This window comes from Empidonax traillii, unplaced genomic scaffold (assembly GCF_003031625.1).
Source record: "Empidonax traillii isolate 1590-97213 ecotype Southwest subspecies unplaced genomic scaffold, ASM303162v1 scaffold805:size286791, whole genome shotgun sequence".
In the NCBI taxonomy this organism is placed as follows: Eukaryota; Metazoa; Chordata; class Aves; order Passeriformes; family Tyrannidae; genus Empidonax; species Empidonax traillii.
Window position 1 is genome coordinate 98,580 of NW_020955998.1, and position 23,205 is coordinate 121,784.

At 44.7% G+C, this 23,205-nt stretch overlaps 1 protein-coding gene across 1 annotated transcript; it reads left to right on the forward strand.

Annotated features, from left to right (window-relative positions):
• Window positions 1–177: 177 nt before the first annotated feature.
• TMPRSS3 (transmembrane serine protease 3) lies at window positions 178–18,955 on the forward strand. Its single transcript, XM_027901695.1, has 13 exons — window positions 178–195; window positions 1,485–1,629; window positions 3,568–3,678; window positions 4,562–4,678; window positions 5,892–6,015; window positions 7,057–7,182; window positions 7,911–7,954; window positions 8,638–8,803; window positions 10,260–10,429; window positions 11,980–12,075; window positions 13,157–13,299; window positions 14,715–14,867; window positions 18,589–18,955. Exons 1-13 carry the CDS (start codon window positions 178–180, stop codon window positions 18,607–18,609), a joined length of 1,434 nt encoding a protein of 477 aa, XP_027757496.1. The 3' UTR covers window positions 18,610–18,955.
• Window positions 18,956–23,205: the final 4,250 nt, after the last annotated feature.

A 23,205-nucleotide genomic window follows, 5' to 3' on the forward strand; every position in this document is an offset into this window, starting at 1 on the left:
GCGGCCAGGCCACCCGATACCCCTGGCCAGGTTGGGTTACACGGGCTGCTGCCGAAACGCCGCACGCAACAGGCTGAGCAGGGCTCAGTGGAAACCTTCCCAGAGCTGAGAGGCTTAGCAGAATTTCCTTTGGGCTGCTTTTGATAATGAAGAAAGAAAACAGTTTTGCTTTTAGCTATGACTTCTCAGGAAGAGGTGAGTGAAGCTTTGGGAGTGTGTGTGATAGCCTCTAAATGAACGAAACTCAGCTTTCGTGTAATTTGCTTCACAATGCTGTTTTGTTTCCTGATGGGCAAATTATGCACCAGTCAGAAGACTTTTTTTGTTTGTTTTTAATATTTAAAAAGCATGCTAGCAGGTTCTCTACAATGTTTAATTTATTTTCATTTGAATGCACGTGGAATTTTATCAAAGAGCGTAAACCTTATTGTGGTTGTTTGCTGAAAGGTGAAAATATATTCCAGGTGACTTGAAGGTAGTGTCACAGATAAAACACATATTCCTTGCCTAAAACGTGTCACTGTAAGCCTTTTCTGAGACTGACTGCAAACACGCTGCTTTTACAGCTTAGCAGCTCCACTGTCTTTAACCAACCTGGACCCTTTTCATACCACTGTGAGCTCAAAAATCTGATCCCTTTTACCAGTGTGCAGAGTCAGAAATTAGCATTTCAAATCTATTTGCCCTGAATTCTAATGTAGCTAATTTTAATTGTTTGGGGTTTTTTGTTTTTTTGTTTCACTGTGTAGTAAGTCATCAAGTTTACTGGAGTTAAATTCAGGGGCTCCTGAATAAGGATTCTGTCAGGTTCTGTGCAGGTGTCATATGCTTTTTAGTCTCTTGTTTCCTATCGCAGTTATAGAGGAGGGGATGGGCTCACACCCCCAGTGGGAGATATTGAAAAGTAGAGATGGTGCTTAGACAGATCTGAACAAAACTTAACCTCAACAGTTTGCTGGTAAATAAATTGCAAGTGCTCCTCATGTGAACATTAAGTACATAACAATATACTGTGCCCAGTTCTGGAGTCCTCAGCAGAGGAAGGACATGGACCTTGCTGGAACAAGTTCAGAGGAGGCCACAAAGGTGCTTAGGGGTCTGGAGCATCTCTGCTAATGCAGACAGGCTGGGAGAGCTGGGGATGTTCAACTGGAGAAGAGAAGGCACCAGAGAGATCAGTTTGAAGCCTTCCAGTACTTAAAGGAGGCTACAAGAACGTTTAGATTAGATATTAGGAAGAAAGTCTTCATTATGAGGGTGGTGAGGCCCTGGTAGTTTAGAGATGGGGATGCCCTATCCCTGGAAGTGTCCAAAGCCAGGTTGGACGGGGCTTGGAGCAACGTGGGATGATGGAGGGTGTCCCTGCCCATGGCAGGGTGTTGGAACTGGGTGATCTTTAAGGTCCCCAAACCATTCTGTGATTCTATGACAACATTTTACAAGGTGATTTTGTTCTTTCTCTTTTTTTTCTCTTGTTGAGTCAGGTGCAAGAGACAAATCCCACTACTGGAAGCCCTGAAGTCATCTCTGTTACAGAAGATGAACCTCCAGCACCACAAATTCAGTTTACCTTCAAAAGATTTTTCTTCATACCCCAAGCAAGAGTGGACGCCAGTGCAGATGGACCTGGTAGGGATATTGCACAGCTTTTTGACCTTTGCAGTCTAAGTGGGAAATGTACATATTTAGCCTTGCAAAACTATGCTTGCCCACTCAAAACAATCACTTGGAGGAAGAAGAAACAACAGCCTCCCTCCCCCAGCTGTGAGGTTTGCCAGCTTAGTTACGTGGTGACATCTTGTGTTGACTTGCACACACAAGCATTTTTCACAGCCACATTATTCACAGGCTTCAGCCACGACAGCAAACATTTCCCCAGGCTTTTCAGACACATTTTTGTATGGCTTATTTGAAATTTTATCAACCTGGAAATCGGTCCATTAAAAAAAACCTGAATATGCAACACAAGCAGCCTTGGAGTTTGTTGCTCCCCATAGGTTTCATGGCAAAATGACCACTAGCTTCAGCAGAGGCAGGCTGAGCTTCAAGAATGAAGATTTAATTTTCTGGCCCATTAGCTACTACAGCTGTCTAAGATTTTTGGCATACCAGGCACCAATTCCACTGCCAAAACTACTTACTCAGCTTCTCCTGAGAGAGGCTGTGTAAGATGGGATTTACTAGAGAATCTATAAACCCTGGCAGACACTCCTTATCCTTGATTGATTGCAAGTGTTTGCCAATCTGAAATTCAAAGCTTGAAGAATGAGAGGAGGAAGAGCAGTATGAACTAAAATTGAAGGCAAGGTTCTGCCAGTTCCCCTGTAGCTGTGTTTGCTATTTCCCCATAGTTTGCCCCTAGTGTATCAGAATACACTTGAAACAAGTGAACTGTTCATTATTTTCAGTGGAATCTGTTGCTGTCTCCCAGATTGACAATGCCAGGTCATCTGTGGAGGTCAGTGATTGGTGAACAGGTCAAGCTCATGAAATTTATTTAGCAGTTACTACCAATGTGTATTTTAACTTTAGATACTTTTTTTTTTTTTCACTTGAAAACTCAAGACTCAGCCTTGAGCCATCGCTCAGTTCTCTTCTTGCCTTTATAGCAAAACTGACAGATCATTTTTTCACACAGTTTTCAAGACTAGTTTGGGGATCCTGGTTTTTTGTTAATTTAGTTTTCTGTAACTTCCACTTAACCTTGCTGCCAAGTCCAAAAGGACCAGTGACTTTCCTCCTACTTGACTTGAGCACCTGTTTACTAGCTAATCCTGCGTGTTTTTTCCAGTATTCCTGCTTCTGTTTGAACCTTTAGGCTCCTCCTACTCTTTACTGTCTCTCTCTTACCCCAGGTTTGGAGGAATACATCACATGTGGGATTTAGCTCCCCACTGCATGAGGCAGAGCTATGTGGCCTCTGGTCTTATCCCAGAATTCCCAAAATTCCCAAGATTCCCAGCATCCAGCTGGGGCTGTGGTTGAAGGGAGCACTGGGACTGGTGTGAGTCAGGAGACATCACTGAGAAGAATGGTCGTAAGGAGGAGGCTCAAACTAGTTCGTTCTTTGCTGTTTCCACTGAAAGAATTTATCAGTCCACTTGACTTTCTGAAGCCTTCAGAGAGGATGCCTGTGCCCTGCACACAGGTTTGACTACACAAACAAAACAGGTCCGAGTTCCACTTTTATTCCGGGACTCACATTTTCAGGAGAGGTGCTCATGTACTTGAAATGCTCACAGTGTGGCGTAACCTCTGAAAATGAAAACTTGGAGCTCAAATTCCCCTCTGCATTGAGGACAGGCCAGGTGCTCTGGGGGGGGCACAATTCAGACCCCTCAAAAGGCAAATGCTGAAATATTTGCTGAGAGCACCAGTACTCCCAAAGCACTTGGAACCTTCTCAGTTCCTGAGACAGAGGATCCAAACCCGTCCAAGGGTCAGGTCAGCTTATGAAGTGTATGCAGGAGGTTCTAATGCCGTCTAGTTTAATGTTAGATAGATCTTTTTCATTGCAAACTCAGCTAGGTTCAACTTCACAGAAGCTGTTCTGTGTTTGGTTTCCAGGAGATATCGAACCACTTTCGGTGTGCCATGCTTTTGCCTCCCTAAAATACTTTCCATACATCTGTGGTTTGTTCCTTGCAGTAATCCTAGCAGCTGCCATTGGCCTGGGTGGTGAGTACCATTAGTTATTCATTAAGTTCTCGCTTAACCGTCCAAATGCTTAATTTTTCATGAGCCTTTTGCTGAGAATGGAATTAAAACTACTACTGCAGCTTGTTTGCTGAAGTAAAAAATCTTGTTGGTGTGATGGCTTTAAATTTTATTTACATGTAGGGATGAAATAGGTCTGGTGCTCCTGAGAGGATTGGTGTAATATTTACAACACTGGGGAACACACAGCTCCAGAAAACCTTTCTCTAGTTAAACTTCACTGACTCCTCTCGGGGATGAGCTGAGTTTAGAAATTGGGGGAGGCTCCAGGTAGCTCACACCATACTTTCGTCCTGTAATTCACTTCTCTAAGCTTTGCTTTCAGTGAATTAAAGAACTTTTCACTATCTAAAACAACTTCTACAATGGAAAAGAAAATGCAGAATGAGTTTAGTTGCAACTGGGAAGTGTGACCCTCCCAGGTCTGGGGGCCAAATGTGGGTGTGTCTTCCCACCTGCAACAGGGATAAGCTCAAAGGAGGTCGAGGCATCCCCTTGGGAAGAGCGTGCTCTGATTGTGCTTTACAAGGGTCTTCTGGCTTGACTGCTGAGGGACTGAGGTACCAGGCAGCAACTTGCCCTGGAGTGAAACTTAAACTGGGTAGAGGGATCTGGGAAGGAGTCAGCACAGACAGCAAGGCTGACTCCTCCTATGAGTCATTACTAATGGATGAGTTTAACAGTACTGTGTAGCGACCTCCAGGTTCTATTTCAAAAGTTCCTAGAGTACAGAAGTTGCCTTTTCCTTAGCCAGACTGAAATTTGGCCAGATAATGGAAGCCAGAAGTGTTAAACTAATATCCAAGTGTGTTTTCATCACTCTGTTTTCTTTCATTCTTGTTAGTCCAATACAACTGCATCGGGAAGTTTCGCTGCCGATCATCCTTTAAGTGTATCCAGAAATCAGCGAGGTGCAATGGTGTCTTCAACTGCAAAGAAGGGGAGGATGAGTACAGATGTGGTAATTTAAATTTGATTTAAATCCCTCCTACCTCCTCCTGTAGCATCAGCACAACGCATTTTGTAAAAAGTTGGGGTAGTTTGAGACAAGAAAGTTTGAGACAGGTGGATTATCTAAGTCACCACTTCAGAGGAGTAATCTCTCTGAGGTACTGATTTGCAGTTCACGAGGAATCAACCTGCTCTTAAGGTAAATAAATGTGATGATTGCTAAACATTGCAACTGCCATATTGGGCATCTTTCTCCGTTAGAAGCCCAGATCCTTTCTGTCTGCCAACATTTCCTCTGCCTGTGAGGTATAACACCACTGCATGATGGTGTGCAAATACAGAACTCTGTAGTCACTGGCACACAGTTGCACTCTGTTGGTTTTGAAGATTGTAAAAGCCTGGTATTATCTTAAGGGATAAGGTAATGGGAGAGACCTGCACCTTCCTTTTGTACATACAGGGATGCAGAGTTTGCTGCTACATGTGAAATTTATACCCTGTGTCTGAGTTTCCCTCTGTGATGGTTTTGGGCATCACAGGGCCATTTTAAACAGTCCCTCCCTGTCCTGTGCTATGGAAAATGTTTGTGGTGTTCACAGCCACTGCAGGGAAAGGAGTCTTTTCCATAACACTGGCTTGTGGGCACAGGTGGGAAACCCCTGCTCAGCAGTGACCTCCCTTCTCCCTGGGGAGACCACGTAGATGTGCCCTTTCCCAGGTCCAGGGGCCTCCTGGGCAGCTGGGCACAGGGGCATCTACCTCTGACTATGCTATGGAGTGCAGGAGGTGCCAGCCACCTTTCACCACTTATCTTTACCACAAATTTCCTCAGGAAATCCCTGCCAGGAATCTGCAGCTCCAGCTCACTGCAATCAGCAAGAATTGCTTAGGCTCGCTGGAGGGCAAGGCAGCCTTCTCCAGCTGTATCAGAGCTGGCATTCCCTACCCATTCCCATGAGCACAGATGTTTTTCTCCTGGCGGTTCTAGCTCAGTTAGAACATTAAGGAAGGTTCCCCTTCCTTAATGAAGGGGGGGGGGGGGGGGAGGCACAGAAAAATTCTGTCAAAAGAGTCCAACTGATGAAAAAGACAAGCAGTAAAAATTTGGAGAGCTAGAAAACACAGATACCACGGTGGTGCATGGCCACTGTGGAGTACCTGTTGTGTGCCTGAGGGTTCATCTTCACAACTCACTCAGGCTTCTCTTCCCCTGAATCTCAAAGTCAGGTTGAGTGGCAAGAAGGCAGTGCTGCAGGTATTCACTTTTGGATCCTGGAGAACAGTCTGCTCTGACGACTGGAGAGCAGAGTATGGAAACACTACCTGCAAACACCTGGGGTTCTCAAGGTATGAGCATCAAGTGCCACACACTTTATTTGGCATTTTGAACAAACTCCAAGGTTTTCAGTATTTTTCATGAAAGCTTGTATTAGTTTAAAAAAATGACTGAACAATCTACCTTTGTGAATGATATGAATGAGGAGATTTGAGGTGATGTGGGAAATAGTCCTGAATACTTGTGTACTGCAAATGGCTTTTATTACTGCTACAAATCCTGCATGATGGCTAAATACAGTGGTTTGGTTAAATTTTCCCTCTGGGGTGCAGGTGCCTGAAATCTGTTTGTCACTCTAATAGCTTACAGCCTGTCAGGGAGGCACAAAAATCATATGAGCATTTTCCATTTCTTTTACTTCCTCTGTACGAAATTTGTATGTACCAGTCATGTCATGACATCTGTTAGGATTTAAGGTCCACCTCACAATTACAAAAGAAGCTGGTGACGTGGTTATTGCTGGATTGATCCCATTCCTGAAAACGCATCAGGTCTTTCACAAACTTTCACAAAATTGAGGTGGTGTTGGAAGTTGTGATTTGCCATGATGTGCTGTTATTTCTTACAACAACATCATTCTAATTTCTGCACATTATAGTTAGCACTATAAAGCCTCTTTGAATAAACTCTTGTTGCCTTTAGGACAAAATACGTCTCAATTGTTCAACAATGAGGACAAGGCAAAATTACAAATTAGTTATCCTCCCTTCTGCAAAACATAATTCTAGAAAAAGGAAACAGCGAGCTTGTTAGTACCTCAAGAAATGTGCCAACCACTTACAGTAAAAAGCTTTATTGCAATACCAGAATTAAAATTTACTTTCTCTGCCAGTTAAATGCATTTCAGCATGTGTGGCTTCCACACATGATAATGTAAAAAAAATACATGCATGTTGTAGGAAGCATAGGGGGAGGATAGAATTACTTTATCGAGTGTCAGAATCTGATTATTGTGGTTGCTACGCTGGGTTTTCATTAGGGGAACTGCTGAATTATTTAAACAGATTGCTGAAATGCTGTCTGAGGGAGCTGTGTTTATGGTTTATTTGCAGTTACGTGAGTTCAGGTTACCTGCCCGTGGCTGCAGTCGAAAAACAGTTCCAAAGACATTTCGTATCCCTCAGTCAGTGGTTTTCAGCTGATCAAGTGACATCCCTGCACAATGCAACAAACCTCAGGTATGCCTCAGCTCCTTCCTCCTGACAGGAAGAAAGCAGTCAATAGAAGGGGAATTACTAATAGTTTGGGATTCTTGCTATTTTTTTCAGGCACGTAGTGCTTCGTAAGTGGTTGGTGGTGTTATGCATCACAGACCAAGATTCAGCATCAGTCTTGCTGGAATATGAACTGAGTCTGATCCAAGACCCATTAAAATCAACAAAGGCTTTCAGATGAGCTGTTAGAAAAGACTGTTTGTCCCAGGATCCCATTTTTGCAAATGGATAGACACCAGGCTCTTATCTTTTTTCCATAATGAAGCAGCTTGTTTTGGTTTACAGATCTTTATATACTTCCCAGTGGGTTTATGAACCATTTATGGTTTATTTCTCCTTCCTGACAAATGTCTGTTTTTCTTAGTTACCTTCCACTGAGAAGGAAGCTATGGATCCAAGGAGACTACAGATCACATGTTGAAAACTGCTGATGAACTCTTCCTCATGGAAGAGTGAACCACTTTTCAGCAGGGCAGCATATGGTCTGCAGGCTCCTAGTAGTGGCCAAGCTCCTGATTTAAGTATTTCAGTTAAATGCCCTAATTAGATTGTATGAATTCATGGCTCTGTGCCTCTTTTAATATTTGAGTTACATTTATGTGCACAGGAAAATGACACAATACTGAAAAAAAAACAAAACCAAACCAGTATTTGTGAATAGGAACTAATGTCGCATTGTCTTTTCGTTTCAGGGAGGAATGCACTTCTGGCAATGTGATCATCTTAAAATGCTTGGGTAAGAAAAATGAAAATGAAATCAGACTGTCCTTCTTTATCCACTGCAAGTCAAGAGTTGGGAGGAGTTCTTTTCTCAGGGCATACTGTACTATCAGCTTATCACACCAAAGAAAAATTATATTTCTTGATTAAAATTTGAAAGAATTTCAGCAAGTGAAAATAGTCTGGGAGTGCAGATTGGGAGCATCAGATAGCAGGAGCATTTTAGTGAGAATCCCAGTAGGAAGCAGACATTTAAAGATTGTGAGATGAGTCCCTGGACTGATACCGTAATTCCTAGCCCTTGCCACCTCGTCAGGGAAAGGGAAATTCTGCCTTAACATTTGAGCTTTCATCCCACACTCCTCCATGTCAGCTATGTAAAAAATCAAAATACAACAGCGAAATCATCACCAGGGGGGAGGAGATGCTTCAGCCTGCCTGTGTTAGACCCTGTAAGGAGGGCAGAACAGGGGGTTTTACAGCTCAGCTGAGGTCTCCTTGCAGGGCAGACCCCCACAGCCCCCAGGCCACGAACGATGCTGCAGGGATGGCAGGGAGGAGGATAAACCGCTGGGCTGTGGGGTTGGGATGGGGATGGTCCGGCTGCAGAGACCTCCCAACCTCCCAGAGGAGGGGCTGAATGTGACCAAAACCAGGCCTGTGTTTCCTCCGTGGACGGTAACCTTTGGTTTTTGGCAGCGTGCGGGACCCGGGCCAGCTATGGGCCGCGGATCGTGGGGGGCAACGCCTCGTCCCCCCGGCAGTGGCCCTGGCAGGTCAGCCTGCAGTTCCAGGGGCACCACCTCTGCGGAGGGTCCGTCATCACCCCACGCTGGATCCTCACGGCCGCCCACTGCGTCTACGAGTGAGTCCCCAAATCCCCCCGCTCGGGGTGTCCCACTGTGTGTGTGGGGCCGCTGCTGGTGTACCCTGCTGTCCCTTAGAAACAAACTGCAGGCTTGGGTTATCCTTGTTTCCTGGGCTCCGTAACGTTTGAGCCGTTTCTCTCCTTGCACGAGTCTTTATTGAATAAAAACCTCCCCCAGAAGTGGTCCCAACCCAGTTTTCAGATGTTCTGGTCACTCCCAGCTTCATGGGAAATCAGCTTAAAACAACATGCTAGATTCTGAGTGTCCTGTTCTGCAATTTCTGTGCACTGCATATGAGTTAACAGCTCAAGAGGAATTTGTATTTGGCTCCTCTGATCCTCCAAAATGAATTACAGGATCGTTTTTCAAGGTGACAGGATCAAGAAGTGGTTGTTAGTCAGTTGTGCTGAGCTTTGTACCCTTTGCCACATACTCACTGCTCCTTTTTATGCAGTTTGAAGAGGTCTCATGGTTCCCAATGGGTGTTAAATAGTTATTTAAACTCATTGTCTTTGTGAAGTTTAAACTCATCTTCTTGACAAACATAGCCCTCTCTCATATTTAGAATGAGCTGCCTGGGTTTGCAGTCTTGTTTGATGCCAGGAGTGCAGGAGAGCTCTTCTTGCCCTTACAAACTCCAGACCACTTTCACCAGACATTTGGACAGCTAAAATGGGATTTTCCTGACCACTTTTAAGCAGCCACAACATGGATGCCTTCTTCTGAGCAGGTCCTGTAGGATGCTTTTTAATTCAGTAAAGACAAAAGATGGGACAGACAAATCCCACTACTAGATCCTATTTAGAGCCCCGTGTTGGCGTAAGAATAATTACTTAGGAATTAAGCATTTTAGGACTTTTGTCCTTGGCTCTGTCCCTCACAATGCAGTTGATTGTGTTCAATGCTAAAGGGGATGCGAGCTGGCAACACAACCCACACATCCCTGGAGCCTTTTCCCAGCTCTTCTGCTATGTCAGTGGGTTGAAGCCAAGAGAAGAGGCACTGCTCATGTGCTGGAGCCTGAAAGATGTGCCTGCTCATGAACTGGGGTCAGAAACACCTTCCAGAAGGAAAGTTTCTCCTTGAAAATGACTTGCCACAAGTGCTGTGGGGCTGTGGCTGAGCAGAGGTGTGCCGGGCAGCAGCTGTGGGGTCTCACAGGAGGACAGACAGCTGGGCTAAAGCAAAACTCTCATGTATTTGTGGAAATATACAGATATTTGCACAGATAATATATCAGTGACCCAATGTCTTCATAAGATTAGTCATCCTTTCTACATTTTTAAAAGTTAGATGCACAACGTAGCCAATATTAATGGACAGGTAAGCAAGTACACCAGGCTGGAGCTATTTGCCTGTAGAGTTTTGTGTGGTCCATAAGCTCAGAGGACAACTAAAAAACCTGAGGGTTTTCTTGAAGGTTTTTCACTGTCTCCTACCTCTTTGTTTCAGCCTGTACTTGCCAAGCTCATGGAGTGTGCAGGTTGGTTTTGTGACTCAGCAAGACACCCAGGTTCACCCATATTCAGTGGAAAAAATCATATACCATCGAAATTATAAACCCAAGACAATGGGAAATGATATAGCCCTGATGAAACTGGCGGCACCACTTGCTCTCAATGGTAATTATCTCTGTTGGCTTTCACTAGACTTTCTCACCTTTCCAGCTAAAATCGAGAAGGGTATCTCCTGGTACAGACAGAACTTCTGATGATGCCTGTGCCTGCCCCAGGACAATGGAGTGGGTTCCCATCATTTCTAAAATCAATGAGAAATGTGCAGTGTAGATGTGGCCAGACTGCTGCTGCGATGGCAAGGCAGTGATTCCTGTTCAGACAACACCAGCAGAAACCACCCAAACCACCCTGACCTGTATCAGGAGCTCCTCTGTACTCCATCTCCAGGCATGGACAGCAACAACGTGCTGCAAAGTGTTCCCAGTCCACCACAGTATTGATTTACTGAAGGCATTTAATAATAGGCAAACATTAACTTTATTATTTCTAAATATTTTTCCTATCTAAAATAAACGCCCTGCCTCATTTTGCTTGAAGGTCACAGAGATTTTTATCATGTCCCTTCTGTGAGTATCGGGATATCCAGCAGTGTCCAAAGCTGAAAAGCAAGCTTAAATCTCAAAGAGAAGAAAAGGCAGTTCAAATATAATGATGCTTTTAAATTAAAACTACTTTCATTTTCTCAGCAGGATGCTACCTGCAGCTGAGACACCGAGTTGAAATAATATATAATAACATTGTACGAATTTACAATGCCTCCCAGCCACTGCAAAGGGGAGCAGGTGCTCTCTGCCACATCTAGATTGTCAATTCCAAAATCAAGTCTCTTGCAATGCTTTAAACTTTCACATTTAATGAAAATTAAGTTTGATTTTTGTTGTGATTTATATCTCAGTTGATGCTGGTTTCTTTTGCTCGGTAATACGTTTGGGAGGCTGCCAAGAACAGCAGTGGCTCTTCAACTGGGCAAGATACCCACTATGCCACAGGGGGCTTGGTTGGTCCGTGCTGGGGGCTTGATGTTTGAGCTGGGATCACTGTGGAGAACTGAACCACTAGAACTGCCCAGTAATACCCTGTGTTTTGCCTCCCTTTGCTCAGCATCAGCTCATCTCGACGCATCAGTTTGTCCCTGCAAGCATCAAACACTGATTATGTGGCATGACATTCCATAACCCAGAGCACAGAGACACAGGAACTCCATGAGCTGACGGGTGGGAAGCAAAGAGCCCCCTGGGGTGTCTGGTTGTCCTTTCAGAAGGGCACAGAGAACTCACATCTCCTTGTCTCGCCAGAGCAGTCGTGCCACGCGGCCTCTGATCTGCCCATCAGCTGCCCACACCGTGCATTTTGTGTTTGCTCATTCTTCAATTTACTGACCTTCTGACACCTCCTTCTGTTGCTTCGTGCTCAAAACTCACTGGGCCTGGTGTGGGTGTTGTCCCAAACCCCTCATGTTGGCCGTGAGACAAAAGACCTGAAGAACTGCCAGGCTTTTTATGTGGGGAGTGGGTGGTGTTCATAACAACTTCACTGGAAGCCAAATCTTCAAGTTTTTCTGAGGCATAAATTTTTTTTTTTTTTTTGCTAAATTATAAAAAGCAACTCTCTCCTCTCTCTCTCTTTTTTTTTTTTTTTTTTTTTTTTTTAAATAGGTCACATAGAACCAATTTGTCTGCCTAATTATGGTGAACATTTCCCAGCAGGGAAAATGTGTTGGGTATCAGGATGGGGAGCAACTGTGGAAGGAGGTATTTTAAATGGTCTGCTGCTGATTACAGTACATCTTACCTACAGTAAATACAAGACTTGGTTGGGGCATTGCTCAATGTTTAATTTTCTGGAATATCAGTGGGGTGGGAAGGGGGAGAAAGAGTACATATTCCTAAATTTTATGGTCATCCTGAACTGCAAAAACTCTGTAGAAACACTTATCACAAGGAATGAATGAGCACACCCTCTGAAATAGAGAGGTTGGGCTCTTTGTAACTTCAAGCACAGAAAACACAGCAAGAATGCAAGAATTGACCATCCCTGCATTTTCAGGCAGGTTGGGTGATGCAAAAATTGGATCTGTGAATAATGTGAGAAAGAAAAGCGAATTATTTAATTTTTTTTCTTACCATGACTCACAGGTCATGTTAATCAATAATTTACACTGGATCACTTTCATGTGAAAATACGTGAATTCTCAGGTAATTGTTCTTTATCATCCCCCATTCGTGTCATTTAACGTGTTCCCCTTGTTCAGAGAACAAGAACAGAACGTTACCTGATCTACAGATAACAGTGAAAGGTGGGGAGAAAATGAAAGCAAGGCTTGCCACATGAAAAGTCAGCTCTGATCTGACAATAGGCAGTGTGCAAATACTTCCATTTGTAGAAATGATCCGTTCAGGCTCGGAACAAAATAAAATAAAATAAATATTTATAAAAGAAACCAGATGTTTGCAGATGATTCGCTGACTAACAGAACAGGCGATAACTTTGAAATTGATTTTGGCACTAGTATTGCAGGCAATGTTCAACTAGTTTTTTTAGTTCATTACTGTCACTGATTGTGAAGTTTGAAGTAGAAATACATAATGAACAGGTTTTATTATAGACTGTGATAGTCCACAGCTCTATAATAGAGTAGATAGTTACTGTATTTTGTAAGTGATGAGACAGCAAGTTGCCTTGCTCGTGTGTTGTCATTTTAACTGTATTTCTTTGACCCTTGCTTGCCAATTCTTTGTATACTAAAACATAGTCTGTTTACAAATGGTGATTATTTTCAAGGGCAGAAAGTTTGGGTTTTTTTCTTTCTTTGTTTTTCTGTTTTTTTAACAGGTGACACATCCGACACCATGAATTACGCAGGCGTTCCTCTGATTTCTAACGCAATTTGCAATCACAGGGATGTCTACGGTGGGATCATAACTTCTTCCATGCTTTGTGCTGGTTTCCTAAAGGGAGGGGTGGACACTTGCCAGGTATGGAAGTTTCCAAACTGCGACTGTGCTCATTGACACCAGCAATGGAAAAACAGGAGTGATAAGCTATCAGAAGGCACTCCCAGGCTTTTCTTGGGCAAACATTTGGGTTTGTGCCATTTACTCTGCTCACCACGATTATCAGCCACTGACTGTGCCTGCATTCATATGCTACAATTTCCTTTTGATGTTTCTTCAGTGGACTTTATCTGCTACATCTGAAGAGAAATTTACTTAGGGCATATTTTGATTAGTTGCATGTGCTGCAGCGTGGTGCCATCCTTTCTTTGCCTTGGCTGCGGCCTCTGCGCTGTGCTGAGTTGCACTTCCCGGCACTGTGAGCAGCTCCAGGGACCTGCAAGGTGTGGAAAGCCCGTGGGGAAAAGCAGCCAACCTGTGTCTCAGTAGAGAAGCAGAAATGTGTGATTTTGGAAAGAGTAGTGAGGCAGGGAAAGGAAGAAAGGGAGAGGTGTTTGAGTAATTCAGAGGGATAGTGATGACTCTGGGGGAGGGAGGATCATAGCAGTGGTGAAGCAGAGCATCCTTCACAGCACAGGGTGATGATGATTCCAAATCACCGTCAAAGTCTGAGACAGCCTTGTGCCAGGTCTCATCCACATACAGACTAATGTGAATTCACACAACTAGTCATGGAGCAAGGGCTGGGGAGGAATTTCTAGTGGAAGATGTCCCTGCCCATAGCAAGGGGGTTAAAACTAGATGATCTTCAATTCAACCCAATCGATTCTGTGGTTCTGTGAGCTTCATGTTTTCAGATTTGCTTGGTCTCCATCAAGCAAGGGACAAAATAAAGCAAAGGCAGTGGGTGCATAGATCTTCCTTTAACCCCCTGTTTGCACATAAGCTGCCCAAGAAGGTGCCTGGCACCAGCACATCACTCTCCCTGGGACTGCTGCCCAAAGGCAGCGTGCTCAGCACTCGGCTCCACGTGACACAGGGAGCCCTACTCACCACGGGGAGAGGCTTGTTACAAATTCCCTGTTTTTCTGTTGTTGTGGTGGCTCTGATGCCCACAGGGCAGAGAAAACAAGAAAGAGAGTTTTCAGTACTTAGATGTGAGTCCACTGAGTAATATCTGCTTAGTGAAGAGTCTGGGAAGGGCCAGAAAAGAATGCAGGAGCAGGCAGGGAGGGAGGTGAGATGTGAGCTTGTTGTTGCAAACCTGGGCTCAGCTCAGCTCAATAGCCATGAGCCAGGGAAAGAAAAATAGGATCTAATATATGTCTCAAAAGTCTCCAAGTCGTGCTGTAACACGTGCTTTTCCCAGGACCCAGAGTAGAGCAGAAACAAGAAACTTTGAATTGCTTTGAATTAGTTCCTCCCCTGCCTCCCCAAATAGACATTCCCCTCCTTTCCAGGGCCATTGACATTTGTGTTATTTCTTTGTCCTCCAGGGAGACAGTGGGGGCCCTTTAGCATGTGAAGATATGAGTATCTGGAAGTTGGTGGGGACCACCAGTTTCGGAGTGGGCTGTGCAGAAAAGAACAAGCCAGGTGTCTACAGCCGAACCACTTCCTTCCTGGACTGGATACACGAACAGATGGAGGTTTGGTTTTGCCCTGTTCCTCCCTCTCTGGCTGTTGCTTTGCTCCTCTTGTGCCGCACAGGGCTTAGCTGATATCTGTCGCAGATGAGTTGTGTTGCACGGACATGCGTGACTTGAGGGTGGGTTTGAGTTTCAGGGCAGGTCCTCAGGCAGAGCAGGGTGCAGGGGTTTTAGAGAGATGCTGGGAGCACCCTGCAGGGCCACAAAGGAGAGGAGAGTATGTCAGTATGGGTGGGAATGACTGGGGAGGGGGCCTGGAGGCAGAGCAGGGACATGTGAAAGGGCTGAGTCAGGAGGTAAAGGCAAGAGATGACAGGGGACACTACTGTGCACAGTTCTGGTGCCTCCAACATAAGAAGGACATGGAGCCTTTGGACAAAGTCCAGAGAAGGGCCATGAAGTTGGTAAGAGGACTGGAGCACCTCCCCCGTGAAGACAGGCTGAGAAAGTTGTGGCTCTTCAGCCTGGAGAAGAGAAGGTGGTGTGGAGACCTCACAGCACCTTCCAGTATCTGAAGAGGCTACAGGGAAGATGGAGAGGGACTGTTCATCAGGAACTGTAGTGACAGGCCAAGGAGTAACGGGTTCAAATGGAGAAAGGGGAAATTTAGGTTAGATATTAGGAAGGAATTCCTCCTTGTAAGGGTGGTGAGGCCCTGGCACAGGTTGCCCAGATGGCTGCCCCATCCCTGGAAGTGTGTTCAAGGACAGGTTGGATAAGGTCTTGAGCAACCTGGTCTAGTTGAAGGCGTCCCTGCCCATGGCAGGGGGGTTGGGACTAGATGTTGTTTAAGGTCCCTTCCAGCCTTTAACATTCTGTGATTCTATGGCTTTACTTGAAACCACGAAGCTGCTACAGAAAATCCTGGGGAGTGAAAGCCAAGTGGGCCAAAGAAATTGCAGTGGGAACATGATGTTGGCTGGAAGGAGAGGAGGGCAGAGGCAAGTAAACTGGGGGACACTGCAGCCACCTTCACCTGACCCAAGGGTGGCCCACTGTATGGAGACCAGGTTTGCTGCTGCCAGTGCTTCTCCAGTGCTGCCAGGGTTGATTGAACCTGCTGGGTTCAATCCGTTGAGCACAGAGAGCAGTCGTGCTCAGGTAGGACTCCCAGGGTTCCATTGCCTCAGCAGGGGCATCCAGAGCCATTTTAGAGACCCTGGGCTGTTCTGCCTGGCTCACAGGTGTTCCTGCAGAAGGACAAGGATCTACAGCTACCCCTGGGTTATATTCACTGTCCCTGTGGGGGTGGCTCACATATCCTGCAACGGCTCAGGTAGATATGGGAGATCTGAGGCCTTCCAGATCAACTGCTGGAGGTCAGGCAAAGTGCACCAAGACACCTCAGGTGGCACTAAAAAGTGAGGTGAACCATCCTCCACTGCCCTGGTAGGAGCCTGGGCACGTAGCTCCCAGGTAGATACCTATGTACAAGCTCTTAATTGTCATTTTTTGGGCTTTGTGGCAAAGCCACCTTAAGCACCAAAGGGTGCATCCCATCCTTCTCTGTCTCGTAGACAATGCTGCCAGTAATGGAATTCCAACACCCAGCTTGCTAGAATAAAGGAATGAATGAATGAATAGCAATGATGCTCCTCCAGCACCAGCAGTACAGGCACGTGAGGAAACCACCCCTGTCCCCATCTCATTTGTGAAATATGTGACACTTCCTCCTCAAACCAAAATGCCAATATCAAACATTCACTGCCAAGGAAGTGCCCAAAATAAGGTTATGTGTGCAATTTCAGCCCAGCCCACGTCTGTATACTGGATGACACACACTGTTTTCACAACTTACATTGCACATGAAGATTTAGGCTTCCACATGCCTGTCTGTCACTCAACAAAGTTAAAGAAGACAGGATAACATTTCTAAATCTTTAAAACTTCTAATATTACGTGATTTTCTCCACAGAAAATATGGACATCACTTTGATTTGTTTGCATACACAAACACCCAGACATGTCAGATGAAGAGCTCATGTCCAGTGAAAGCACAGATCTCCCTTATATTATAAAGTGATCAAGGGCTTCAAAGTGGAAGAGAGTAGAGTTGGATTTGATATTAGGAAGAATTCTTCCCTGTGAGGGTGGGGAGGCCCTGGCACAGGCTGCCCAGAGAAGCTGTGCCTGCCCCATCCTTGGAAGTGTTCAAGGCCAGGTTGGATGGAGCTCTGAGCAACCTCAGGTAGTGGAAGGTGTCCCCACCCATGACAGCGGGGTTGGAACAAGATAATCTTTGAATCTTTTTGAAACTGGATGATCTTTAATGTCACCTTCAATCTAAACTGGTTTATGATTCTATGATAAATCCTCCTGATCTGCTCTTACCTGCTATTGCTCACCATGAACTGGGGTTCATTTGGCCTCTACAGAAGTTTCTGTGCTTTCCTCAAAGAAAATTAATTCCCGTAGCAAAGGCTTAGCAAAGGAGTTAGGAAAGTGATCCATCTAGATCTAGGAGATGCAAAATTGCAAGATGAGGAATTTGGCCATCAGCATGCTCTTGAAAAGCTCTCCTTCTGGAAATGAACTTTATAACAGCTCACCTGTTGGGGCCAACCATCTAATACAAGGCATGATCAAAAAGAAGGCAGTGGTGCTTTCAGATCTTCAGCTTCCAGTACTGAAAGCTGAATAAAGCACTTCTGTCTCTCAGCTTTTTTGGAGAATTTTGCTAAAGGCTCTCTCCTGTGAATGCAAAGAAATGGGTTTGTTTAATTGTTTTCCACTGAGCGGTGAAAATAATTTATGTCCTTAAGCAAGATGTTACTCCAACATTGTAAAGAGAATTTCTGCTGCCTTCTTTTTGAACAGCTCTCCCACTAGGCAATAAGCAAAAAGTTTATAGCACTAAGGGGAGTGCCAGTGACCTACACACATTACTGTCTGAGGAATATTATGCTTCAGCTATGAAATCTGAATGGACTTGAAACATTCCCCTCCAGCCAAAAAAAAGGGTGGGGGGGGGGAAAAAGGGAAACCAGCAGTGGAAGAGCTGAGAGGAAAGAAAATAAACCCCTTCAAAGCCTACCCAGTTCCCTGTCTGTCTCATGCAGGCAGTATCTATACTCTTATTAATACATTCCTCCACTCCCCACAACCATTTTTCTTTAGGAGCCTTATGTTCCTGTCTCAGCTCATGCAAGGCTGAGCACCAGTGAACTGCAGTGGTGACAGAAGCTGATGGCATTTGCTCAAATTCCCAGTGCCCACAATGGAAACACCTCTTTTGTCAATGTAGTTTTGCTGGAGGGTTTCCTTCCAACTCCGGAAGGGAGCCTACAAGAAGTATGGAGAGAGACTTTTTTTACAAAGACATGTAGCAACAGGATAGGAGGAAATGGCTTCAAACTGAATGGGAGTAGGTTTAGATTAGCTAGTAGGGAGAAATTCTTCCCTGTGAGGGTGGGGAGGCCCTGGCCCAGAGAAGCTGTGGCTGCCCCATTGCTGGAAGTGTTCAAGGCCAGGTTGGATGGAGCTCTGAGCAACCTGGTCTAATGGAAGGTTCCCTGCCCATGGCAGGGGTTGGAACTGGGTGATATTTGAGGTCTCTTTAAACCCAAATTGTTCTGTGATTCTATGATTCAGCTGGCAGAGCAGGCTCCAGCAGCCTCATATTTCCTTTGGAGATCTTTGTACAGTAGGAAAACCCTTTCAGAGTACAATGGGCACAAACATGAGCATTTGCAACAGATGCATAACTGGGTTTTCTTCCCAGAGAGAAGAACTGCAGACCTGAGGAGAGTGACAATGTGCTGGGCTCCTGAAAACCCACATCACGCTCCAGCCCCATGGATGGACCCACCTCACTCTTCTGGTCACCTGCTCTGAGCTTCGGACCTTCACAGACTGCTTTTTTACCATTTTTTTTTTTGGTACTGGCAACTGTACTTGATGCAGCCTGTTGCACATTCAGCCTCTCCTGGATGGAAGAAGCAGTTGGATGATGGATGACGAGCATGTGTGTTTACTCTCATCTATAAATTTCACATGTAGAAAAAAAGCTAAGGCTGATAACGCAGGATGCTCTCAATGATAAAGTTTTGCAGGCACTGTGAGTAAAGGACTAGAGCAACTTCATGTTGCAAGATATTATTGTAGTACTTACCTTTCAAAATCTGAACCACAACAGGATTCTTTTTCCTGACTGTTTTCATATATAAGGTCCATGCTCTGTTGCACAAGCAGCAGCAGCTTTCTTGGAAGCCAGGAAATAAGCAGGAAGCAGGCAGTTAGTAATTTTGGCCAGTATGTTTAACTCCTGTTAGAAAAAAAAAATGTCAGAATTCAAATATTTTATCATGTGGCTGTGAACAAAGTCCCTAAAAGTGAATCTTATGTGTTTTCCTGTGGTAAAGAACTCTGAAATAACCAGCACACAGGTTGTAACTTTACTGTAGAAATTCTGAGTTTACTGAACAGTCTTAAAGAGAAGAGTGGCTTCTTTATGGCACTTCAATAGGCTGGGGAGCCAAAATCATCTCTCTATGGTGCACCACGAAGTGCAATAGCCACTGAACATTCCCAAGTTAAGCATCACATAGTACCATCACCAAGGCTCTCACATTCAGTCACCATCCCTCCCTGCTTTCCCTCTCTTTCTCTGCTGATGGGACAACATAGATCCCTCACTCTTTGTATCTGTTGGTGACATCAGGGTGTGGATGGACTGATGGCAGCCAGGCAGGGGACAAAGCATCTGAAGTGCTGCTGGGGTTTCCTGATCTCTGTTTTAATGTAACAGTCTCGTGTCATTAGGCTGGGAAAACTCTGATTGTTCTGCACTTGCCCTCTGTGAAAATCCCAGGGTGAAAGTTGTCAATTTTAGAATTGGTCGCCAGGGCTGAGGTAGGATGAATAATGGATTATGCTGCCAGAGCTTTTCAATATCAGCCAAAATTGATCTTATGAAGTGCTGGTGATCTGCTTGAAATGTGGTTTTGGATGTATGCTTCTAAATCAGTGTCTGTCTGCACCACCACTGCTGCAAGAAAGCACCAGCAGAATCAGAACTTCATTCTCGCTGCAACGTGTAGGGTCAGAATTGGGAAAGAACAGCAAACCCACATGAACTGTCAACCTCCACGTTGTTCTCTGGATGCAAACTCTGACATCACAGGACACTGCATCAAAAGTTTTCACCCTGACTAAAGAAACTGCCGTGCAGTGGAAACAGCACTTCCCAAACCAGCATGTTGTTAAAAAGAAGAGGGAAGCATTACTGCAAAACCTGACACAGAAACTGGAATTCATTTCCACTTGACAGAACCATGACAGAATTAAAACAAAACCCTGAGTCATTTTCAGAAGAGTTTTAATGTTCACTGCCTGTTATCATGACATTTTCACATCCCAACATGGCTCATGTCTTAATATTATCAGCAGTCTGGAGATGAGGGCGCTGCTCTCGGAGCTGACAGGGTTGTTATTTCATATTTCTGAAAGGACTCCTGAAAATTCTTTTTGAACTCCTCTATTTCCATAAAATGACTGTATGATAAGTATCCATTGTGGTCTGTTTTTTTTTTTATTAAAGGGAAATCCAATGTAAAATGTAGAAAGCTACTGAACTCTTCTCAACAAGAAGTTGCACTGACCCTTAGACCAATGACAGTCACTTATGGGTAGACCCAACCCAGTCAGCCTGTGAATCTTACTTCTGATTTCTGTTAGGCCCCTTGCTGTGGTGTCCTAATTATACATAGGCATGATTTAAAATCATGGAATGTTTTGGGTTAGAAGGGACCTTAGACATCATCTACCTCCAACCCCTTTATCATATAAAAGAGTTACTCCGTAAAGCTGGATTTTTCTCCCTCACCTAATGTCATTAACATGCATGCCAAAGGTTTTGAAATAAATATAATCACAATATTAACATATTTCTCTGTGTTAAGCCAGGTGAAGGGACATGGAGGTTTAGGACATTTGGTGTGGGAAGGGTTTTGTACCAGAGACGATCATTGTGTTTATTCAGAGGGAGGTGGGACTGATGAACTGGTCTCTCCTAGTAGTCAGTATTACATCTGGAATGAACTGTTACACAGAAAAGTAACTTTTTAATGAGTTTTAATGGCAGGTTACCAAGCCTTTCCTTTTCCTTGGAATTTCTTCTCTTCATTCAATGAAAATAATTTGCTACCCTTGCACGTGCATGGAGAGAGGCCTGCCAAGCCAGGTGGGGCTGAAGGCAGCTCTGGTTTAATTAGTGCTGATTAGGAGTCTCATGGTAAACACCTTGGAGGTGTTTAAGATCTTTATACCGGGGGAGTGTTATGTTTGCCACGTTATTAAAGAGGCTGACGAAAGAGCTTCTGGCCTGTGAGCTCAGATCGTTGGTTGAAATGGTTGCTTTGGCACAGGGTGATGTTACAGCCACAGCATCCTTTGGAAATACAACCTGCTTGTAGGCACAGCCTTGCATCAACACGTAGCAGACCCTCAGGAAGCAAATCCAATGTACAGCTTTGCAAGAAATGTCCAGCATGCAAAGGAAAATTCCTTTGCCTTTCATCATTTGTTCCTGTCATCGTGACAGGTTAAGTCTGGAAACTGAGACAAAGCTGGTAAACTTGGGGGAACCAAAAAATTTACCAAAGCTGGTAAATTTGGGTAAATTTGGGTGACTTTCATTCAATATGCAGTTTTCCCAGACACATCATGTGGGTAAACTCCGCTTTGGCCAGTCTGAAATTTGGCGTCTTTTTCCTCTTGAGATGTACAAATAAACAGGAAATTTCTGTAAAGAAACAGAGATAAGTGTGAAACAAGCGCCTAAGATTGGTGTCTGAGGATGCCAAAGTCCTTTCTGATGGGTTTAACATGCTATTAACATGCTTTTGACGTGCTGACACATCCTGCACCAGGTCCAGCCCCGCGCAGATATGAGGATGCTGCACAGCTCTGCTTGTAGGGCAAGATTCAGGTAAATCTGTAAATGCAAATTCAAGAACTGGACGTTAAGCTTACAGAAAAAAAAGGCCCTGGCTCATTTTTTTTTGGAGTACCTTCAGTGTGCAGGCAAAGCAGGCTGAAAACGAAGTGCTGCACTGTGCGTCCTGCTGGGTTTGCTGACAAAGCCAGTTTGATCCCTGAAAGGCACACACTCTCCAGAAACCTCTGTGAGTGTAGCACTGCTTTAAGGTCTGCAGATCAAATTTATTTACTTCAGCAAACAGCCCAGTATCACACTTGTGGGCAGCAAGAGCCCGAGATTACACAAGGCGCAGTAAGAAAGGAGCTCGCTGGGTCTGTTTGACTTTAGGGAGGGTACAAGGAAGTGTTTCTTATCTGAACCCAAAGAGCACACTCGATCATTGCCCTTAATCTCTCTTTTTATGTATTTTTCATGAGCAGAGGCTTCCGAGTTTGTTTTGTTGCTTTTGTCACACGTTTTCTTGCTGGCAGAGCTCCAGCCCTGGTAGAGGAGGGCAGGTTGTGGCCCCAGCATCGACATCATGGGCTAGGTGGGTAAGTTTTTGAACAGTTTGCATCAAGATTTGGCAGAGGAGAGGTAAAAATGCAGTATTTTGGGATGTCAAAAAATGACCAAGAAAATTTTTTCTGATCAAAAGGAAACCAACTCCATCACTGATTCATTTTCCTGAAGAGAGCTGTGGAGAAGCGAAGAGAAAAGGACAGGAGTGTCTTGAAGCACCACAGAGTGAAGCACTTGGAGGAAATAATCTGCACGTAAAAATAAAATCATCAGTAAATCATAATTCCTTCCTGCTTTTTGAAGTGCATTTTGCATAGAGGGACAAGTGTCAGTGAGTTTTAGATCCATTTTATACAACTCCATGCGTTATTCTTAGGGAATCCTTACTCTCAGCAGCATTACCTCTGTCAGAAGCAAGTCTGAAATGCTTATGGAAACATTAAGCCCACAGCAGATGGCAGCAGACAGCAAAATTTTGCCTCCATCCTCCGTTGAAAAATAAATAAATAAATAAACGATGAACAGTTCATGCCTCGGCCACCAGAGGTGGAAAATGTGAACACAATTACAGTGCCCATCACGCTCTGGGCTGTTTGAGGAGAGGTTATCGAGGGGATGCTGCTTCCCCAGCACAGGGAGGGACACCCAGGCACCCAGGAGTGTGGTCAGAGCATCCACAAACCTTCACAGGTCTCCTCTGGTGGGTGCTGGGCCCGGCTCCCCAAATTGTGTGACTGCTGCGTCCCAGTGCTGCTGGTTCCTCACGCTGCGGGATGCCCTGGAAATCACAGCCTCGGCCTTTCTCATGCTTCGATATATTTAAAAGTAATGTATTTGTTATTTTTAAAATACTGAAAAATTACAGTGGGCTACCCATCAGATGTTACTGCAGAGCTG